Below are 19,472 nucleotides of genomic sequence, written 5' to 3' on the forward strand. Positions count from 1 at the left end.
CTATACAAGTACAACCCCTTTTACCATTTACCATTTACATAAAATAGACCATATACAGTGCATCTGGAAAGTATTCCCTTTACCCACATTTGGTTATGTTACACCCTTATTCCAAAATGAAATACATTATTTTTGGCCCCCAAATTCCACATTAAATACCTCATAAGATGAAACAGTTTTTTGGGGTGACATTTTGCAAATTTATTAAAAACCCACATGTGCATAAATATTCACAGCCTTTGCCCAATGCTTTGTTGATGCACTTTTGGCAACAATTACAGTCTTAAGTCTTTTTGAATATGATGCAAAAGGATTGGCACACCTATCTTTGGGCAGTTTTGCCCATTCCTCTTTGCAGCACCTCTCAAGTTCCATCAGGTTGGATGCGAAGCCTCGGTCCACAGCCATTTTCAGATTTTTCCAGAGATGTTTAATCAGATTCAAGTCTGGCCTCTGGCTTGGCCACTCAAAGACATTTACAGAGTTGTCCTGAAGTTATTCTTTTAATATCTTGCCTTTGTGCTTAGGATTGTTGTCCTGCTGAAAGGTGAACCGTCGCTGTAGTTTGAGTTTAAGAGCGCTCTGGAGTAGGTTTTCATCCAGGATGTCTCTGTACATTGTTGAATTCATATTTCCCTACCAGTCTTCCTGTTCCTGTCGCTGAAAAACATCCCCACACTATGATGCTGCCACCACCATGCTTCACTGTAGGGATACCATTAGCCTGGTGATGAGTGGTGCCTGGTTTCCTCCAAACATGACGCCTGGCATTCACGCCAAAGAGTTCAATCTATGTCTCATCAAAGAAGAGAATTGTGTTTCCAAAGGTCTGAGAGTTTTTCAGGTGCATTTTGGCAAACTTTTTTTTACAAATAAATGGTTTATGGCTGGTTACTATACCATACAGGCAACATTAGTGGACTGCTGCAAAGATGATTGTCCTTCTGAAAGGTTATCTTCTCTCCACAGAGGATTGCTGTATCTCTGACAAAGTGACCATCAAATTCTACGACTAAGGCCCTTCTCTCAATTGCTCAGTTTCGACAGCCGGACAGGTCTTGGAAGAGTCCTGGTTGTTCTAAAATTCTTCCATTTAATAATGATTGAGGCCACTGTGCTCACTGACACCTTCAAGGCAGCAGATATTTTTCTGTACCCTGCCCCAGATTTGTGCCTCAAAACAATCCTATCTTGAAAGTCTACAGACAATTCCTTTGACTTCATTCGACTTGGTTTGTGCTTTGCTATGCACTGTCAGGTGTGGGACCCTTCATATAGACAGCTTTCCAAATCATGTCCACTAAACAGAAAAACTCCAATTAAGCTGTAGCAGGAACCTATCCCTGCTGACTTTCGGCCAGAAGCGAGGTACACACTAGACCGGTTGCCAGCCAATTGCAGGGCACAAATAGACAAACAACCATTCACACTTATACAGGGAGAACATTCAAACTCCATGCAGAGATGTCCAAACGGACACTTGAATTCAGGTCTTCCAGAGCATCTGTCTTGGGGACTTGTTCTTAACTCGCCTGGAGGTCTCTTCAGCAATCTTCATGACAGCCATGATGACCAAAACACATGGACATCCATCAAATAAATTGCACAAGGAACTCATATCAGACAGTCAAAGCACTTTGTGAGGTGTTGTCCTGAGCATTGATTTCCCCTCATAGCAAACATTTCCAGAAAGTTAGAACTATTAGTAAGTCAGTTCCAACGATTTCTATAATAGATAATGCAGTCCAATGTTTTATTTGTTATAACGTCTCAATGTGTCGCTTTATATACATATTCTAAATAACAGTTATTCCCATAAAAAGCACATTAACACTCAAACATAATTTGATTTATCTAACTCTATAATGGTTAAAGCCATTCAAAAAACGTGATGTGAATATTTTGAATCAGAAATGGCATAAGAGTAGGGCAGCACGGTGGTAGAGGGGTTAGTGCGTCTGCCTCACAATCCGGGGCTCGGGATCTTTCTGTTTGGAGTTTGCATGTCCTCCCCACGACTGCGTGGGTTCCGTCCGGGTACTCCGGCTTCCTCCCACCTCCAAAGACATGCATCTGGGGATAGTTTGATTGGCAACACTAAATTGGCCCTAGTGTGTGAGTGTGAATGTTGTCTGTCTATCTGTGTTGGCCCTGCGATGAGGTGGCAGCTTGTCCAGGGTGTACCCTGCCCTTCGCCCGATTGTAGCTGAGATAGGCACCAGCGCCCCCCGGGAATAAGCGGTAGAAATGGATGGATGGATGGCATGATAGTAAAGTGAATTACTGCTGGGTATCATAATTGGATATCTGACAAGTAGATTACAGCACTCATAGTGTCCCGTCCAAAAGCAAAACCTAGTAACTCACTTCTAGCTGATTTTGAGAAAACAAAGGAAAACCAATCTATCTTGATGCTGTCTTACAAAGATCTACAAAGTCATCAAACGTATAGATGTTTTCTTAAGCTTTCATTTTCTTGCCGATTGAGCCATGGATTGAATCTGCTCTCATTAACGTGTGCGCTTTCTCCAGATATTTTATTACAATCTCGGGTAGGCCCCATTCTGCGTTTGCACATTGGGCAAGAGCCGTGTACAGCGTCCAGTTTTTATTTTGACCTCCACAGTTATCTGCCCAAAAGAGTATGCAAGGGGAAAAATCAAGAACAATACATTTAATGAAGGTGCTTACAATGTCCTGGGCTAATCTTCCAAATATCCCCTCGTGCCATAATATCACATAATCAGGTTGACCGTCGGCCCCCATTTGTGCAAATGTCTCATTAAAGACAATAAGGCGACTGACAAAGAAGCTCCAATTGGTCCCTTGAGATACTAGGTTGTGCTGTTGTATCTACGCAGTTATGTGGTAGTTGCTAGGTCCTGCCATGCGTGTAACAGCTTACTTACGGAACAAATTACAATATCGCATACACTAATGTAAAGCATATCACCTAGGAACTCCAAAATTATTATCAGCTCAGTTTTAACCAAAATTTAGTTACTGGGTTTTGCCTTTGGACGGGAGTAGTGATGTCTTATGAAAAAGACAAGACCATACTACATTTGTATTAGGGTTGCATGGTATACCGCTAATAATAAGGTACTGCGGTAATAATGAATTAAAAAGGTACTATAATGCCTTTAAAAAATAATGGTGTTTTTTTTTAATGTCATAATGGCGCGTTGTGGTGACATTGAGCATGTCGCGAGTCAACACAGACACACACACAGCACTTCCAAGTGGAAACAGTGTGGCAAAGGACGAGGGAAAATGTACTTACCGTAATTTCCGGACTATAAGGCGCACCTGACTATAAGCCGCACCAGCTAAATTTAGGGGAAAATACAGATTGCTCCATATATAAGCCGCACCCGACTATAAGACGCAGGCGTTTTGATGTGTAATGACCGTAGTATATAGGGGTTCCTGCTACCACGGAGGGGATTGTCGGGACAGAGATGACTGTTTGGGAACGCAAAGCGTCCCATTTATTAACAATAAATCTTTCAATCATTCAATCAAACTTTCTCATCTTTGACATGGCGAACAACATAAGTGCAGAGTACAAATAATACAACGGTGCAAAGTAACACAAAGTGCTCGCCTGTAACACGGCAGTAAAAGTGCAGTCTTCATGCTGCCGTCTCCAACGTCTCACCATTGATTCATTGATGTCAAGGGTACGTGCAGCAGCTCTATTTCCTTCTTTGACTGCCAGATCGATTACCTTTAACTTAAAAGCAGCATCATATGCACTTCTCCGTTTGTTTTCCATATTGAGGGTCTTTGCATGAACACTTCCTTCGCGCAAACTGTCGCTGACGCTCTCCTACTCTTTGTTTTGCTCTCGTTACCTGGCGCCATATGTCTGCCTCGGTCTCGCGCATCTTCGGTAGTGCGTGCCCCTGGTTACGCCGCACAGTTGTATAAGCCGCAGGGACCAGAACGAGGGAAAAAAGTAGCAGCTTATAGTCCGGAAATTACTTGTATTTTGGCTTTGAACCTAACGATGAAGTTGCAGCAATAAACACTGTGGTGGTGGTTTAAAACAAAGCTACTTAGTAGCTAGCTAGCAGCTAATGTACATCCACAGTGTTTTAGCTACTTCTAAATGACTTATCATTGCCTTCATAGCGAGAAAAAAATGTTTCTTTCAAGTAGTATTCCTGTGGGACGAGGACTTGCTAAACATGCTTCACTACACATTATAGGAGGATACAATAGCTAACTGCTAACAGCAAGCTAACGCTCCTGGACGTAAACAAATAGGTCAATCCATACAAATATGAATTGTAACGATACCAAGTACAAGAGCTGTATATAGTCTATAGCAATGACATGCGGTGAACTACTTACCAGGTGAGGCATAGATAATTTTGGAGTTTTTTTCTTCTTTTTTTTTTTTTCACTTAAATTCATTTGAGCAGTTCTAACCATTTTTGATTTAGGTTGCACATTAGAACAACAGGAAAACGAAGAGAGTAATTTGCTTTCATAAAAACATTATCATAATGATACTATGGTTTGACAAATTGGTCCAAAAAGTATTTGACAAAGTTGTTATTAAAAACTTTTTGGTCCCATTTTCTTGTAACAAAATAAATCAAGTATTGTGAGTGTATCTTACCTTTTTGTATTTGAACCTGAAGCAGCAATAACACCCACAAACGCTGGCTTACTCTAATAAAAATGCCATGTTTGTTATAAATAAAGTTTAAAAAAAAAGAAAAGAAAAAAGGCTGGCTTCCGCTTGGGAGACATGTGTCTGCTCGCTTTAGCGCCCCCATTTCTCCCAATGTGGCGAGTCAGATTACTGCTGAGGCATTGAACAATATATCCACCCCTACTTTGAGGCAGAGTTACTTACTGTCTCACGGCCTGCTTTTTCCCCATGGCATTAAGCAGGCGCCCCCTCTCACGCTCAACACACTTTGTGTGTAGCCGTGGAGGCACTACCAGTGTCTGCCTCACTTCTGGTCTGCAGCGTTATTTTGATAAGGAAACACAACATTTCCACGATTTTGACCATGAAAATTATCCAAATATACAGGAATCACACCAAAATCACATAGAAAGCATAGACCAAAAGAGAAATATTCAAACTTATTTTATTACTCTGTTTTTTGAACATCTCATAGTCAAGCCTTTTACCCCTTCTGGTGGCAAGGTGAGGCACTGCCTCACTTGCCTCCCCTGACAGCACGTCACTGGTCGATATTACAATTACTATCTTTCCATCCACTAAATTAGTCTCATTTCCCAAATAATAAATAATTTCCCAAACAATGAATAATTTTTTTATCATACCTATATGTGAAGTCCTAGTGTCCATGCACACTCTAATGCAACTATTAGTCATACACCATGTACTTCCCGTACACTGAGCGGTGGCGTTTATTTCCTTCTAGCGCGGATTAATGCATTGCTTCTCTGATTGACTTATGATGTCACACCAAACAGGGCAACTAACTCCTTACAAGTTGACAGCCTCGCTCTGTTGTACCTAATGTCTGCTGTAATATTGGCATAGATTACAAATACTACCTCTTTATTGGCTATGCTTTAACTTAACTTAACTCATGTTAAATGTAGACAGCATAAAAAAAGGATCTTGGATTGCGCTACGAACATGATGCTACTACCAATAATGTCTCGGAGTGAATACCGGCGGCATTTTCGGTTGGAGAATCATGAAACAAAACTTTCGAATGTCTCGGAGTTCATTCATCGGACTCTGTAGATTAATGGAAATAATTTTAAATCAGTTTGGAGTGTACAAATGCAGGGTGAAGAGGTTTGTGTTCGCTTTATTTCTTGTCCTGTAATATACCTGCTTAATTTTCTCTCATTTCATTCATATTTTGTTCGGGGGTCCGAATGATGCCGGCATTCTCTATTTCCTTTGCTACCTTGAATAAATCTCTGTTACCTTTTTTTCTCCCATTGATGCACTTCAAAATTTTCTATTCTTTTAATTTGTGAAGCAAATAACCACTGTACATTACAATTGTTGCTTACGTTTTTATTGGATGGTATCTGCTTTTGGGTTGTATCCCGCACGTTGGTGGAGTGGCAGACTTCCACATGTGCGTTACTCACCCACTCGATGGATGTGGTTTTTCAATCGTATAATCCAGGTGTGTTTGTTCAACTTTTCGAAAACCGAACACGATCGGATTAAGGTGTTTCCATGGGCTGTAGGATGTTTATTTAGAGCCAAACTATTTGAGAAATAGGACTAATTTAGAGCATGGACACGTACTGACTGAATACATCAATATTTTTTATCATCACAACATCTTTTGTAATTTTGTTAATGTGTATAAACTCAGGAAATACAATGTTGGACACAAGAGAATTTTAAGTATGACCAATGTATGACCCCATAATTAATTGGTATTAAATCAGACCTGTAAAGTCCAGGGGCCACATGCGGCCCCTTGATTTTTTCAATCCGGCCCGCCGGACATTCCCAAATAATTTTTTCAGATCTCTAAGATGGAAAGTGTAGCTGCCATTATAATGTGCAGTGATGTTTTCAAATGACCCTAAGTCTTCAACTATACAAAGTATTTCAATGCTTGGAATCTGCGCTTATGGATGATATACCAGTTACTATGGTAATCTAATTATTTGCTATGGTCATCTACGTCACAGCAGCTCAGACGAGTCACCAAGCAGTGTGGGCGGGAAGCGTTTCCACGGACGCGTAAGGAGATTTTCACAACAAAGATCTAAAGTGTATATATTATATATAGAATAGAATATAATAGAATAGAACAGAAAGTACTTTATTGATCCCTGGGTGAAATTTAGCAAATATCAGATACATCAGATTATAGGTGGGTTTATTTTGTACCCTTCGCGTTTATGTCTCACCGTTTGTTGCGTTTCACTTGACTGTAAAATATGTCGATCGAAAGGGGGTATGACATTCATATGTTGTCAATATTCAGTGTTTTATCCTTCATAGAAAATTTTAAATTCCATTACGTTTTTTAAGGCGGTCTGTCATAACATTTGACATTATTGTGAGGTTTTGTATTAGTGTTCCTAAAAAGAGATATACCGGCCCCCAGACACATTTTTTCTCTAAATGTGGCCCCTGAGTCAAAATAATTGCCCAGGCCTGTATTAAATTGATACCCAAATTTGTGGTGTCCCCCAAAACATTTAAGTATCCAAACAACAGAAGAATACATGCTTATTACATTTTAACAGAAGTGTGGTTTGAACATGGTCAATGTAACCACCAGTAAAGCAAAAAGTAGAATAATAATTTATCCATCCATTCATTTTCTTGCCACTCATAATTTTGACAAAATACTACAATGGAAAATGACACAATATGTTACTGCTTATGCCAGCGGCCAAATTGGTACTCTCTGTAATCCGCGTGCTTCCTTGCTACCATCGGGACAACACTAGTCTGTATGCAAATACTGCATAATGCGTGGAATATTTTCCTAAATTGACACTAGTCAGTGGAATTAAATAAAGTTATTTTTTTATCTGTCTGCCAATATACATACCAACCTACATACCTACCGACCAAAAGTCTGGTAGAGGTGGACCTAAAAAAAAAGGGAGATCACTTCCTGTCCCTTCTATACATTTTAACTGAACTGTGCAATGTTTAAGTGCATAATCTGCTGCCTGTGGGACCACAGGAACAAAAGGATGCTAAACCTTTGGATTTGTTTTTCCAGCTTGCACTCGGCTGTATGGCCGTGGCGTAATTAGATGGGAGTGATGGCAATGCGACAGAGGGGCTTTTGCCTAATGACTTTTGTCTCATTTTCTCCCAACCCTGCAGCCAAACAGGCGCACACAGCTGCCGTGAGGAGATAGGCAGTGTAATTTGTGGCACCCCCACCGATAGTTTGGCAAGATGTTGTTCATGAGGCATCGTGCTGTTTGCTCACATACATTTACTGCAGCTGCGACGAGCGCCATGAGAAAACTAATAATAATTGTTGATAAAGTAATTTTACTTTTTTGAAGTATTATTTAGTTAATTATGACAAATCCTACATAAGGGTTTTGCCATTTTTGACACATCATGATTCAATTAAATGATGATTCATTGGACTAAAATGTGATTATTAAACATTGATGAGAATTATTAGGATTATCGACACTTCTTTTTGCCATATATAATTTCTTTTAAAGGCCTACTGAAATGAGATTTTCTTATTTAAACGGGGATATCAGGTCCATTCTATGTGTCATACTTGATCATTTCGCGATATTGCCATATTTTTGCTGAAAGGATTTAGTAGAGAACATCCACGATAAAGTTCGCAACTTTCGGTGCTAAGACAAAAGCCCTGCCTCTACCGGAAGTCGCAGACGATGACGTCACACGTGTGGGGGCTCCTCACATATTCACATTGTTTATAATGGGAGCCTCCAACAAAAAGTGCTATTCGGACCGAGAAAACGACAATTTCCCCATTAATTTGAGCGAGGATGAAAGATTTGTGTTTGAGGATATTGATAGCGACGGACTAGAAAAAAAAAAAAAAAAGTTAAAAAAAAAACAAACGCGATTGCATTGGGACGGATTCCGATGTTTTTAGACACATTTAGTAGGATAATTTCTATTGTGTTACTAGTGTTTTAGTGAGTTAAATAGTACCTGATAGTCGAAGGGGTGTGTCCACGGGTGTGTTGACGCCAATGTCTCAGGGAAGTCGACGGCAGCTTCATGGACGGGGCAAGAAGCGACTTTTTAACCACAATTTTCTCACCGAAACCTGCCGGTGGACATTGCGTCGTGTTTCATGTTCGCTTGACCGTGCTGTGATCCATAGTAAATTTTCACCTCCAGGAACTTTAAACAAGGAATCACTGTGTGTTTGTGTGGCTATAGGTTAAAGCTTCCCAACTCTATCTTTCTACTTTGACTTCTCCAATATTAATTGAACAAATTGCAAAAGATTCAGCAACACAGATCTCCAAAATACTGCATAATTATGCCGTTAAAGCAGACAACATTTAGATGTGTGTGTGTGCAGCGCTCATACTTCCTAAAAACCCGTGACGTCAAGCGCACGCATCATCATTCCGCGTCGTTTTCAATAAGAAACTCCGCGGGAAATTTAAAATTGCGTTTTTGGTAAACTAAAAAGGCCGTATTGGCATGTGTTGCAATGTTAATATTTCATCATTGATATATAAACTATCAGACTGCTTGGTGGGTTGTAGTGGGTTTCAGTAGGCCTTTAAACAAGTTTTTTTTTCTTTCTCGGCATTCATTAAATAAAGTAAACAAATATTAGAGAAAATGATCCATAACATTTTCCACATCAAAAAGTACATCTTATTACTGAGAAATAAGATTTGTTTTAACCAAAAAAAAAACCTACTGAAGCAATTTCAATATCCATCCATTTTATATCGCTTGTCCCTCTCGGGGGTTACGGGCGGGGTACACCTTGGACAAGTCGTCACCTCATTGCAGGCAATTATAATACAAAACAAATTATTTAGAAATAAAGACATTCCTAAATCCTTCGCAAATAACCTATTTCAACTAAAATCATCAGCTTTGTGCACAGTTTTTCAGTTTTAATACAGTACCTGTCAGTTATATGTCGTTTTGGAGATTGTACTTTCCAACTGTTTCCTGAGCCCGGTGAGTGTGGCCAAAAATATAATAGTTTTTTGTTGCTGTTGTTTTGGCGTGGTTATGTCCATGGTGAGGAGCCAGTTTTACAATAAAGCGATTGTTGATCGACTATCTCCTGGTCAATTTCAATGTAATGGAAGATGCTCCTGTACATACTGTAGGTACTTTAAACTGCTTTTTTAGTTCCAGCCACTTTGTAACTTTTTGTTATTACAGAGGTGCCTAAACTGGGAGTAATATGAGATTGGGGATTCCGTGAGATTCCGTTTGTTCTGTCACCTTGCTCGGCGGGCGTTTCCCTTTGTGCAAGGGCAAAGCTCGCTGTCAGCTCTAACCTCTCTTGTCCGTCATTCAAATATATTACATCCATCCATCCCATCCATTTTCTACCGCTTATTCCCTTTCGGGGTCGCGGGGGGCGCTGGCGCCTATCTCAGCTACAATCGGGCGGAAGGCAGGGTACACCCTGGACAAGTCGCCACCTCATCACAGGGCCAACACAGATAGACAGACAACATTCACACTCACATTCACACACTAGGGCCAATTTAGTGTTGCCAATCAACCTATCCCCAGGTGCATGTCTTTGGAGGTGGGAGGAAGCCGGAGTACCCGGAGGGAACCCACGCATTCACGGGGAGAACATGCAAACTCCACACAGAAAGATCCCAAGCCTGGATTTGAACCCAGGACTGCAGGAACTTCATATTGTGAGGCAGATGCACTAACCCCTCTGCCACCGTGAATATATTACATTATTTTATTAAATTCCAGAAGTTGTTTCTTGTACATTCTATTATATTGTGCTTTAAAAATTATTGCTCATCTAAATTTTTGGTCGTGGAACGCAATGTGTCTTAAGTTTAGGTACCACTGTTCCAACAGTTAAGATGAAGACCGAATTATCCAAAAACCTAAGCAATTTTTTTCATATTGAATATCAAATGAATCTGTTTCAAAAATATGAACACCACCCAACATTTAATGGAAAATGATTATAGTTTGCGGCCACTCGTTGATAGTAGTCCCAAAAATGACCCCCGTGGAGAAAAGTAGTGTGTTAAACATAGGCGTAGGTTGGTCATAGGGCCCAGAATTCCTGACAGCGCCATGCTTTTACGAAAATGACTAAGGTATATATTAGGGGTGTAATGATTAATCAATATATCAATTTATTTTCCTTAGATTCAACTACATTGATCTGTGCTCGGCAAGTTTGCCTTCCGGAAGATACAGTAAGTATCGATTAAAGATCGGTTTTATTGATACTAGAAAAAAGGAAAACATTGGATTTAAGAAAGGCAGATTTCATATGAAGTTTAGCACTTTTAATATTAATGACGTTAAATGATATAAAAAAAACCGGCTGCCCATCTGTGGATTCATCAAAACAAAATGGCGAATGTATTGTAATAAAAATAACTGGAAATATGTGATGCATTACATTATATCGTATACATGTTTGAAATAAACTGAAACTGAATAGCTGCAGTGGCTCAGACAGGTTGCTAAAAAGTCACTGAATAGATTTCAGCTCACTGACTCGTTTCGGATTGTATCGTTGTAAATACAAATACCGTCCCTGAATTGTATCAGCAACCACAAATTTCGAATCTAATCATTAAAACAAATCGTTAAAGCCATAGTATGTGTGATTGGACAAGGAAATGTTTTTATTTTTTATTTTGGCTCAGTCACAATAGTCTGCAGGTGCACTTTGCACAACGTTGCTTGCGTGACCTACGTCGGAGCTCTAAACTGCTGAATGTGTTTTTCCATAAATAAAATCTAAAATGAAAAATTATAAAAGATCGGAGCTTTGCGAGGTCTTCTGCATCTCTGAAATATAACTGCTGCCAAGTGCATCAATGATTCAGCTTTTTTTTTATCTCAATTAATCATTCACACTTTATTTATACAGCACTTTTAAAGCACAGGCAAGTGGCAACACAATGTGCTTAAAAATGGCAGAGAAGAAAACACACAAGCACACACAGCACTTGACAATAACAAAACAAGGCATGGCTCAGAGGATTGAGGAAAAACGCCACCTTTGTGGCGTCCACACTGGAGCATAACTAAATTTAACACACAAAAAAATATATAAACATATTTTAAAACACCATATTTTTCAGAGTATGAGTCATTCAAATAACTATAACATATAGAACATGCGTTTACGTATAAGTTTACCAAACAATATGTCACTCCTAATCGCTAAATCCGATGAAATCTTATACGTCAAGTCTCTTACGTGAATTAGCTAAATAATATTATTTGATATTTTACGGTAATGTGTTAATAATTTCACACATAAGTCGCTCCTGACTATAAGTCGCACTATATATAGCCAAACTATGAAAAAAAACAGCGACTTATAGTCCGAAAAATACGGTAAATATGAATAATACACTAACACATTAATAAAAACATAACATTGAAAAAATATTAGTAGTAATTATAGTAATAAATAAAAAACAAAATAACAGAATAAAAATTAAGAGCCTGAGAATAGTTCAACATGATCAGTAAAAAGCTTTCAAAATATATATATATACATCAACTCTCTCACCAAATCCTGAGGCTGTCGGGCTTCCTGATCCACAGGTGGAGGCCATCCATCAATCCATATTCTACCGCTTATTCCATTTGGTGTCACGGGTGGCGCTGGTGCCTATCTCAGCTACAATCGGGTGGAAGACGAGGTACACCATGGACAAGTCGCCATCTCCATAGTGGCTAAATGCCTCCTCATTGTACAAACCCCGTTTCCATATGAGTTGGGAAATTGTGTTTGATGTAAATAAAAACGGAATACAATGATTTGCAAATCATTTTCAACCCATATTCAGTTGAATGCACTACAAAGACAACATATTTTATGTTCAAACTCATAAACTTTATTTTTTTCGCAAATAATAATTAACTTAAAATTTCATGGCTGCAACACGTGCAAAAGTAGTTAGGGAAGGGCATGTTCACCACTGTGTTACATCACCTTTTCTTTTAACAACACTCAATAAACGTTTGGGAACTGAGAAAACTAATTGTTGAAGCTTTGAAAGTGGAATTCTTTCCCATTCTTGTTTTATGCAGAGCTTCAGTCGTTCAACACCGCTGTCGTATTTTACGCTTCATTATGCGCCACACAATTAATGGGAGACAGGCCTGGACTGCAGGCGGGCCAGGAAAGTACCCACACTCTTTTTTTTACGAAACCACATTGTTGTAACACGTGCTGAATGTGGCTTGGCATTGTCTTGCTGAAATAAACAGGGGCGTCCATGAAAAAGACGGCGCTTAAATGGCAGCATATGTTGTTCCAAAACCTGTATGTACCTATTAGCATTAATGGTGCCTTCACAGATGTGTAAGTTACCCAAGCCTTGGGCACTAATGCACTCCCATACCGTCACAGATGCTGGCTTTTGAGGTGGATCGCTTATGAATGACATGATGTCAAATATTTCCCAAATTATTTTGAAATGTGGACTAAGTCAGACCTCAGAACACTTTTCCACTTTGCATCAGTCCATCTTAGATGATCTCAGGCCCAGAGAAGCCGGCGGCGTTTCTGGATGATGTTGATAAATGGCTTTTGCTTTGCATAGTAGAGCTTTAACTTGCACTTAAGATGTAGCGACCAACTGTATTTAGTGACAGTGGTTTTCTGAAGTGTTCCTGAGCCCATGTGGTGATAGCCCTCAGATGATTGATGTCGGTTTTTGGGATCGAAGGTCATGGTCATTCAATGTTGGTTTCTGGCCATGCCGCTTACGTGGAGTGATTTCTCCAGATTCTCTGAACCTTTTGATGATATTATGGACCGTAGATGTTGAAATCGCTAAATTTCTTGCAATTGCACTTTGAGAAACGTTGTTCTTAAACTGTTTGACTATTTGCTCATGCAGTTGTGGACAAAGAGGTGTACCTCGCCCCATCCTTTCTTGTGAAAGACTGAGCATTTTTTGGGAAGCTTTTTTTATACCCAATCATGGCACCCACCTGATCCTAATTAGCCTGCACACTTGTGGGATGTTCCAAATAAGTGTTTGATGAGCATTCCTCAACTTTATCAGTATTTATTGCCACCTATCCCAACTTCTTTGTCACGTGTTGCTGGCATCAAATTCTAAAGTTAATGATTATTTGCAAACAAACAAAAGTTTATCAGTTTGAACATAAAATATGTTGTCTTTGTAGCATACTCAACTGAATATTGGTTGAAAATGATTTGCAAATCATTGTATTCCGTTTATATTTACATCTAACACAATTTCCCAACTTATATGGAAACGGGGTTTGTAGGTTTTCGTTCTGGTATTTGGTAAAGATAAAAGTTTGGTGCCAGAGGACCTTAGGATCCAAGATGGTTGCGATTGTAAAATCAGTCCATTAATAAATTTAAAAACTAATAATAGAACTTCAACATCGAACTTTTACGGGTGGGGAGTCAATGCAGCGACTTTAAAACTGGTGTATTGAGCTCCTTCCCTTTGGTCCTCGTCAGCAAGTGTGCAGCTGAGTTTTGAAATAATTGTAAAGTTCTAATAATATTTTAGGGAAGACCAAAGAGTCGGGCATTACAACAGACTAAACGACAGAAAAGTAGGTATTAGCACATTTGTGTTGGCCTGAGAGAGAAACGGGCAGACTCTGGCAATGTTCTTAAGATGATACAAACCTATTTTTGTAATATATTCAATATGTGGAATACAAGTCAGCTCTGGATCAAAACTCATGCCCAGATTTGTTATGGATTGTGTAGGTTTAAAATCTTGTAATTTTGATGACAGTTTCTCTCTTTGGCCTACAGGACCTACGGTATAACTAAAACCTATGTTTTGTCCTGGTTAGATTTAGGAAATTCACTGTCATCCATGATCTGATGTCTAAAACGCAGTTAAAAAGGGTAGCTATTGGTTCTGTGTCGTCAGGACACACAGCGATGTACAGCTGTGTATCATCACCGTCACTGTGCAAACTGATGCTGTGACGTTCCCAAGATGCAGCATGTAAAGATTAAAAAGAATGGGAAGTAAAATTGAGCCTTTGGGAACCCCACACCTGATTTTATAGGTTCCTGAAGAACATGCATCCATATTTACATAAAAACATTTGTCCGTAGGATAAGAGCGGAACCAGTAAACAGTACCAGAGAGGCCGACAAGGTGTCCAGGTCTATTCAATAAAATTATCTATTGTGGCAAAAGTGTCGCTTAGAACCAAGAGAACTAACAATAAAAGATTTGTATTATCTAAATTCCGACTGATGTCATTTAAAATCTTAAAAATGCTGTCTCAGTACTGTACGTGGTTAGTTTTAAAACCAAACTGAGATCTTTCTAAAAATGTTATTTATTTTGAAAAAAGTAATTGACTTGGTGAAAACAATCCTTCTAAAATCTTACTGAATAACTTTAAGTTGGATACAGGTCGATAATTATTAAAATTTTCTTTTCTTTTTGTTTTTATGCATATGATAATCAACTGTATAGCTCCTCAAATGATTGAGTTTCACTTTTGTATCTGAACTTTTGGAATGTCTATCCTTTATCAAAAACTGGTGGTCTTCAAATTTCCTTCAGATAAATTCTAACAAAACGGAAACTCTGATTATTGCTGCCGATAAAAAGATCCTCCTGATCAAGAACTCTCTTGGTGCTCTGGGTGCATTTGTTAAAAGCAGCCTCAGAAACCTTGGAGTTGTTTAATCAGTCAATGTCTTTGCAGGGCCACCTTCGTCAACTGACCAACAACTGATTTTATCACCTAAGAAAAATCTCTCAAGTGAGAAATTTGCTGTCGAAACTACCTACCTCTCTGCCGCAGGTGGAGATCGAAGTGTAGATGAAAATGTTTACCTGAAACTGTGCGACGATTTTGAGGTGGATAAAGTCCTCCTTTAGAAGTTAGGACTACTGCTTATCTTTGGGCTGCTGCTGGGGCATCTTGTTGCTGGGGGAAATAATCCAGTCTGTCCTGGGTAGGGCTGGGCAATATATCGATATACTAGATATATCGCGGGTTTGTCTCTGCGATATGGAAAATGACTATATCGGGATATTTGAGTATACGTTCTCACGCAGTTGCTTTTAGCTGCAGGCATTACACTACAGGCTCTTCGCACTCTTTGTGTCTCCTTCTTACAGACAGCAAGCGCACCTTCTTACATACGTCTTATACGTATACACCCTTGCTGAGCAGAGAGGTAGCAGCATGGGTAATGTTAGCTGTGGTGCGAGTGGTAGTACGAGAGAAAGAAGGTGTGAATCTGGTAACAAATGTAGAAAGAATTAATTCCCAAGAGAAACAGCAAGGGGTCCATCGTCTGGCTGTGGTTTGGCTTCAAGTAGGATTATGGCGAACAGACAACCGTAATTTGTCAAATGTGGGGCAAAAGCGTTGCTAAAAAACGTAGCAGTACTGCTAATATCTAGCATCATTTCAAAAGTCACCTGCCATAACATGAAGAGTGATTACTCTGCATGTCAACATCTCAATTCGGTGCCACACCAACAAAATGTCGAGGCAAACATTTCCACATCAACACCGTATGAAAAAATAGTGAACAACATAAGGAGATAACGTCCGCAGTAACCTACCACATAGCGATTTGATTTCCTATTATGCAGCTCATGTTTATTAGAAAGTTATTGAAATAGCTTGTGTGACATCATGCACAAGTGCACTTTGTTTTAAACTCTTGTAGTGGCGTTCTGTACAAAAAGTTCACTCTAATTTAGTGTTTTGATATGTCATCTTAGTGACATCATGCACAAAAGTGCACTTTATTTGTTTTAAACTCTTATAGTGGCTTTCTGTACAAAAAGTGCACTTCAATTTAGTGTTGTTTTGATATATCATCTTAGTGACATCATTCACAAAAGTGCACTAATAGCTTGTTTTAAAATGTCTCTGACAATCTTCCACTTTCTGTTTTGGAAATGACATGAATGTTTGTGCCACTGCTTAACAACTGTTTAATAAATACACTTTTGGTCAATTGACTTAGTTGTGTTTTCCCTCTCTGCATGAAAGTTTAAAATGAGCATATATTAATACAGTATGAACACGATTGTTTTAATGTAGACACATAGAATCATCATACTGGTGTGATTATATGCATCAAGTGTTAATTCAAAGCTGAGGCAAAATATTGAGATATATATCGTGTATCCTGACATGGCCTAAAAATATCGAGATATAAAAAAGGCAATATTGCCCAGCCCTAGTCTTAGGTGCTTTTCTCTTGCGTCTTGGCATCCTATTCACGTTTCAGCTATCTGTACCTGGAGCTTCTACCTGGACATACACAGCGCGTTGGCTGTTGTGCGGCCATACGTCTCTCCCGCCATGTCTGCGCCTAATGTTGAAATATCTCCTGACAGCACCACTTATATATATTCACATTTCTTTCTTGTCTGCATTGTTACACAGCTGTTTTTTAATAGTCAATCCCTGTGCTGCTTTCCCTCCTCAGACATCCATGGTCTTTTACAGTCGTGAAAGGAAACCCGTCTTCTGCTGTAGAAGATCATGCTGTCTATCAAGGTAGAAATCTATGCTCTGTTTCTTGCCTTTGCATCAATGAGGCATGATCAGGTATTTTATTTCAGAATGCAAGAGTAACGTCTATTCCTTTTTCTCCATCATTTCTGTGTCCACAGGCACCAAAGCTTCCTCCGAGGCCCGAAGTTCTCATCTTTTTCAAATAAGCGATGCAGAGCATTTTACCATAACGGCCAGCAGCCAGTGGATTCAAGGTGCCTCTTCACACTCCCACGTTAATAATAATCCATCAATTTTCTACCGCTTATTCCCTTTTGGGGCTGCGGGGGGCGCTGGCGCCTATCTCAGCTACATTTGGGCGAAAGGCGGGGTACACCCTGGACAAGTCGCCACCTCATCACAGGGCCGACACAGATAGACAACATTCACACACTAGGGCATATTTAGTGTTGCCAATCAACCTATCCCCAGGTGCATGTCTTTGGAGGTGGGAGGAAGCCGGAGTACCCGGAGGGAACCCACGCATTCACGGGGAGAACATGCAAGCTCCACACAGAAAGATCCCGAGCGTGGGATTGAATCCAGGACTGCAGGACCTTTGTATTATGAGGCAGACACACTAACCCCTCTCCCACCGTGAAGCCCGTTAATAATAATCACCTCCATTAAAGCAAAAAACTCGATTTCTTAGTACAGTATTTTCCGGACCGTAGGGCGCACCGGAGTGTAAGGCGCACTGCCGATGAGAGGGTCTATTTTCATACAAAGGTGCACCGGAATATAAAGGGGTCATATTATGATTTTTTTCTATATTTAGAAACACTTTCTTGTGGTCTACGTAACATGTGATGGTGGTTCTTTAGTCAAAATGTTGCATAGATTATGTTTTACAGACCATCTTCAAGTAGCTTTCTGACAGTCGCTTTAGGGTGCGCCGTTTTGTAGGCGGTCTTATTCACGTGGCTCACCGTCGACAGCAACTTCTTTGTTTTCTTTCTTTTTTTTTGTCCTGTCCAGCTTCTCAGGCAAATCATATAGTTGATGTAGATGCCCATATTGGCTGTTCAGATATACTTTACAAAAGAGAAGTGTAGGATACTACTCTTGTTGCCTTATTTGAATTTGACTTGATTAAATGTATTTATATTATCATTTGGTGCAACCGGGCTGGAGCGGGAGGGGATAGAGAGAGAAAAAAAAAGGAAAACAGAGGGGGAAATTGTGTGGATAAGAGGAGGATTAAACAGAGAGACAAAAACAACAACAGTAAATACAACAATAACAACAACAACAACAACAACAATAGAACAACACCAGCACATACAATATGTACAAATATGATCGTAAAAGTGATAGCAAATAAGCAGTTAGCAAAATAAATAATAATATAGTAATGACAATGAGCATTTTTACACTAAAACTGGAACAATACAAATACCAATAGAAAAAGCGCTATTGATCATGAACAAAACCAATAGTTTACCTCTATTATCAACAATACAGTTGTTCAAATTTAACAATACGTATACATAATGATAGCTAGAAAGATGATTAAAAAAAAAAAGGAATACCGAAAGATGAAAGGGGAGAGAGAGAGGCAGCCTATATTAGTCTTGTAGATTGTTATAGTAACAATACGTTAAGCTTTGTCAATATGCCATGTGTTACCCAGTCGACAGCATCTTCCTCCCGTCATCTTTGTTGTAGCGGTGTAGCGTGCAAGGATGCGAGTCGAAGAAGTGTCAAAAGATGGAGCTAACTGTTTTAATGACATTCAGACTTTACCTAAATCAATACCGGGCACCATGTCCTCATCCGGGGCTCAGTCTAACAACGACCAACAACGGCGGAAATGTGTCCCTTAAAAAAACATCCAACCGTAACTCTCTAATAGCTAAAGTTCCGTGGGTGAATTATGTACACCCACTACACTGGTAGTTTTTAGTGCTTCCATAGCAAGTCTACTGACAGATATAAGTTGGAACTGTACGCTTCTTTTATATTAGAAATAGCAACAGCTGAGGATGAATACTAGTGATGGGTCCGGCAACACCGATGCATTGGCGCATGCGTCGAGCTCATAGAGCGAAACTCGGTGTCAGTGCGCGTACCGCTCTTAGAAAGTCACGTGACTGATCATGAGCTGTTTAGGTCACGTGACCGATACGCGAACTGTGTCGCACTGGCACCTGCGCGCCTACTGTGTTTATAAGGAAGCGCATCTGTCAAGGAGATGCTGCTGCCAACAGAATCGCCGCACTTCTGTCGTTGGTCATTTGTCATTTATCGTCGTCGGAGATCATTTCCACCGTGTGGGAATATT

At 39.7% G+C, this 19,472-nt stretch overlaps 1 protein-coding gene across 1 annotated transcript in view; it reads left to right on the plus strand.

The window, feature by feature from the left end:
- The window catches only part of LOC133541135 (cell migration-inducing and hyaluronan-binding protein-like), a 352,912-nt gene that overhangs the window by 222,975 nt on the left and 110,465 nt on the right, over positions 1–19,472 (plus strand). The window contains exons 8-9 of the mRNA XM_061884247.1: positions 17,121–17,191; positions 17,308–17,403. Of these exons, the coding sequence (XP_061740231.1) occupies positions 17,121–17,191; positions 17,308–17,403 (167 nt within the window). The remainder of the gene's footprint in view (positions 1–17,120; positions 17,192–17,307; positions 17,404–19,472) is intronic.

This window comes from Nerophis ophidion, linkage group LG02, assembly GCF_033978795.1.
Source record: "Nerophis ophidion isolate RoL-2023_Sa linkage group LG02, RoL_Noph_v1.0, whole genome shotgun sequence".
Taxonomy (NCBI): domain Eukaryota; kingdom Metazoa; phylum Chordata; class Actinopteri; order Syngnathiformes; family Syngnathidae; genus Nerophis; species Nerophis ophidion.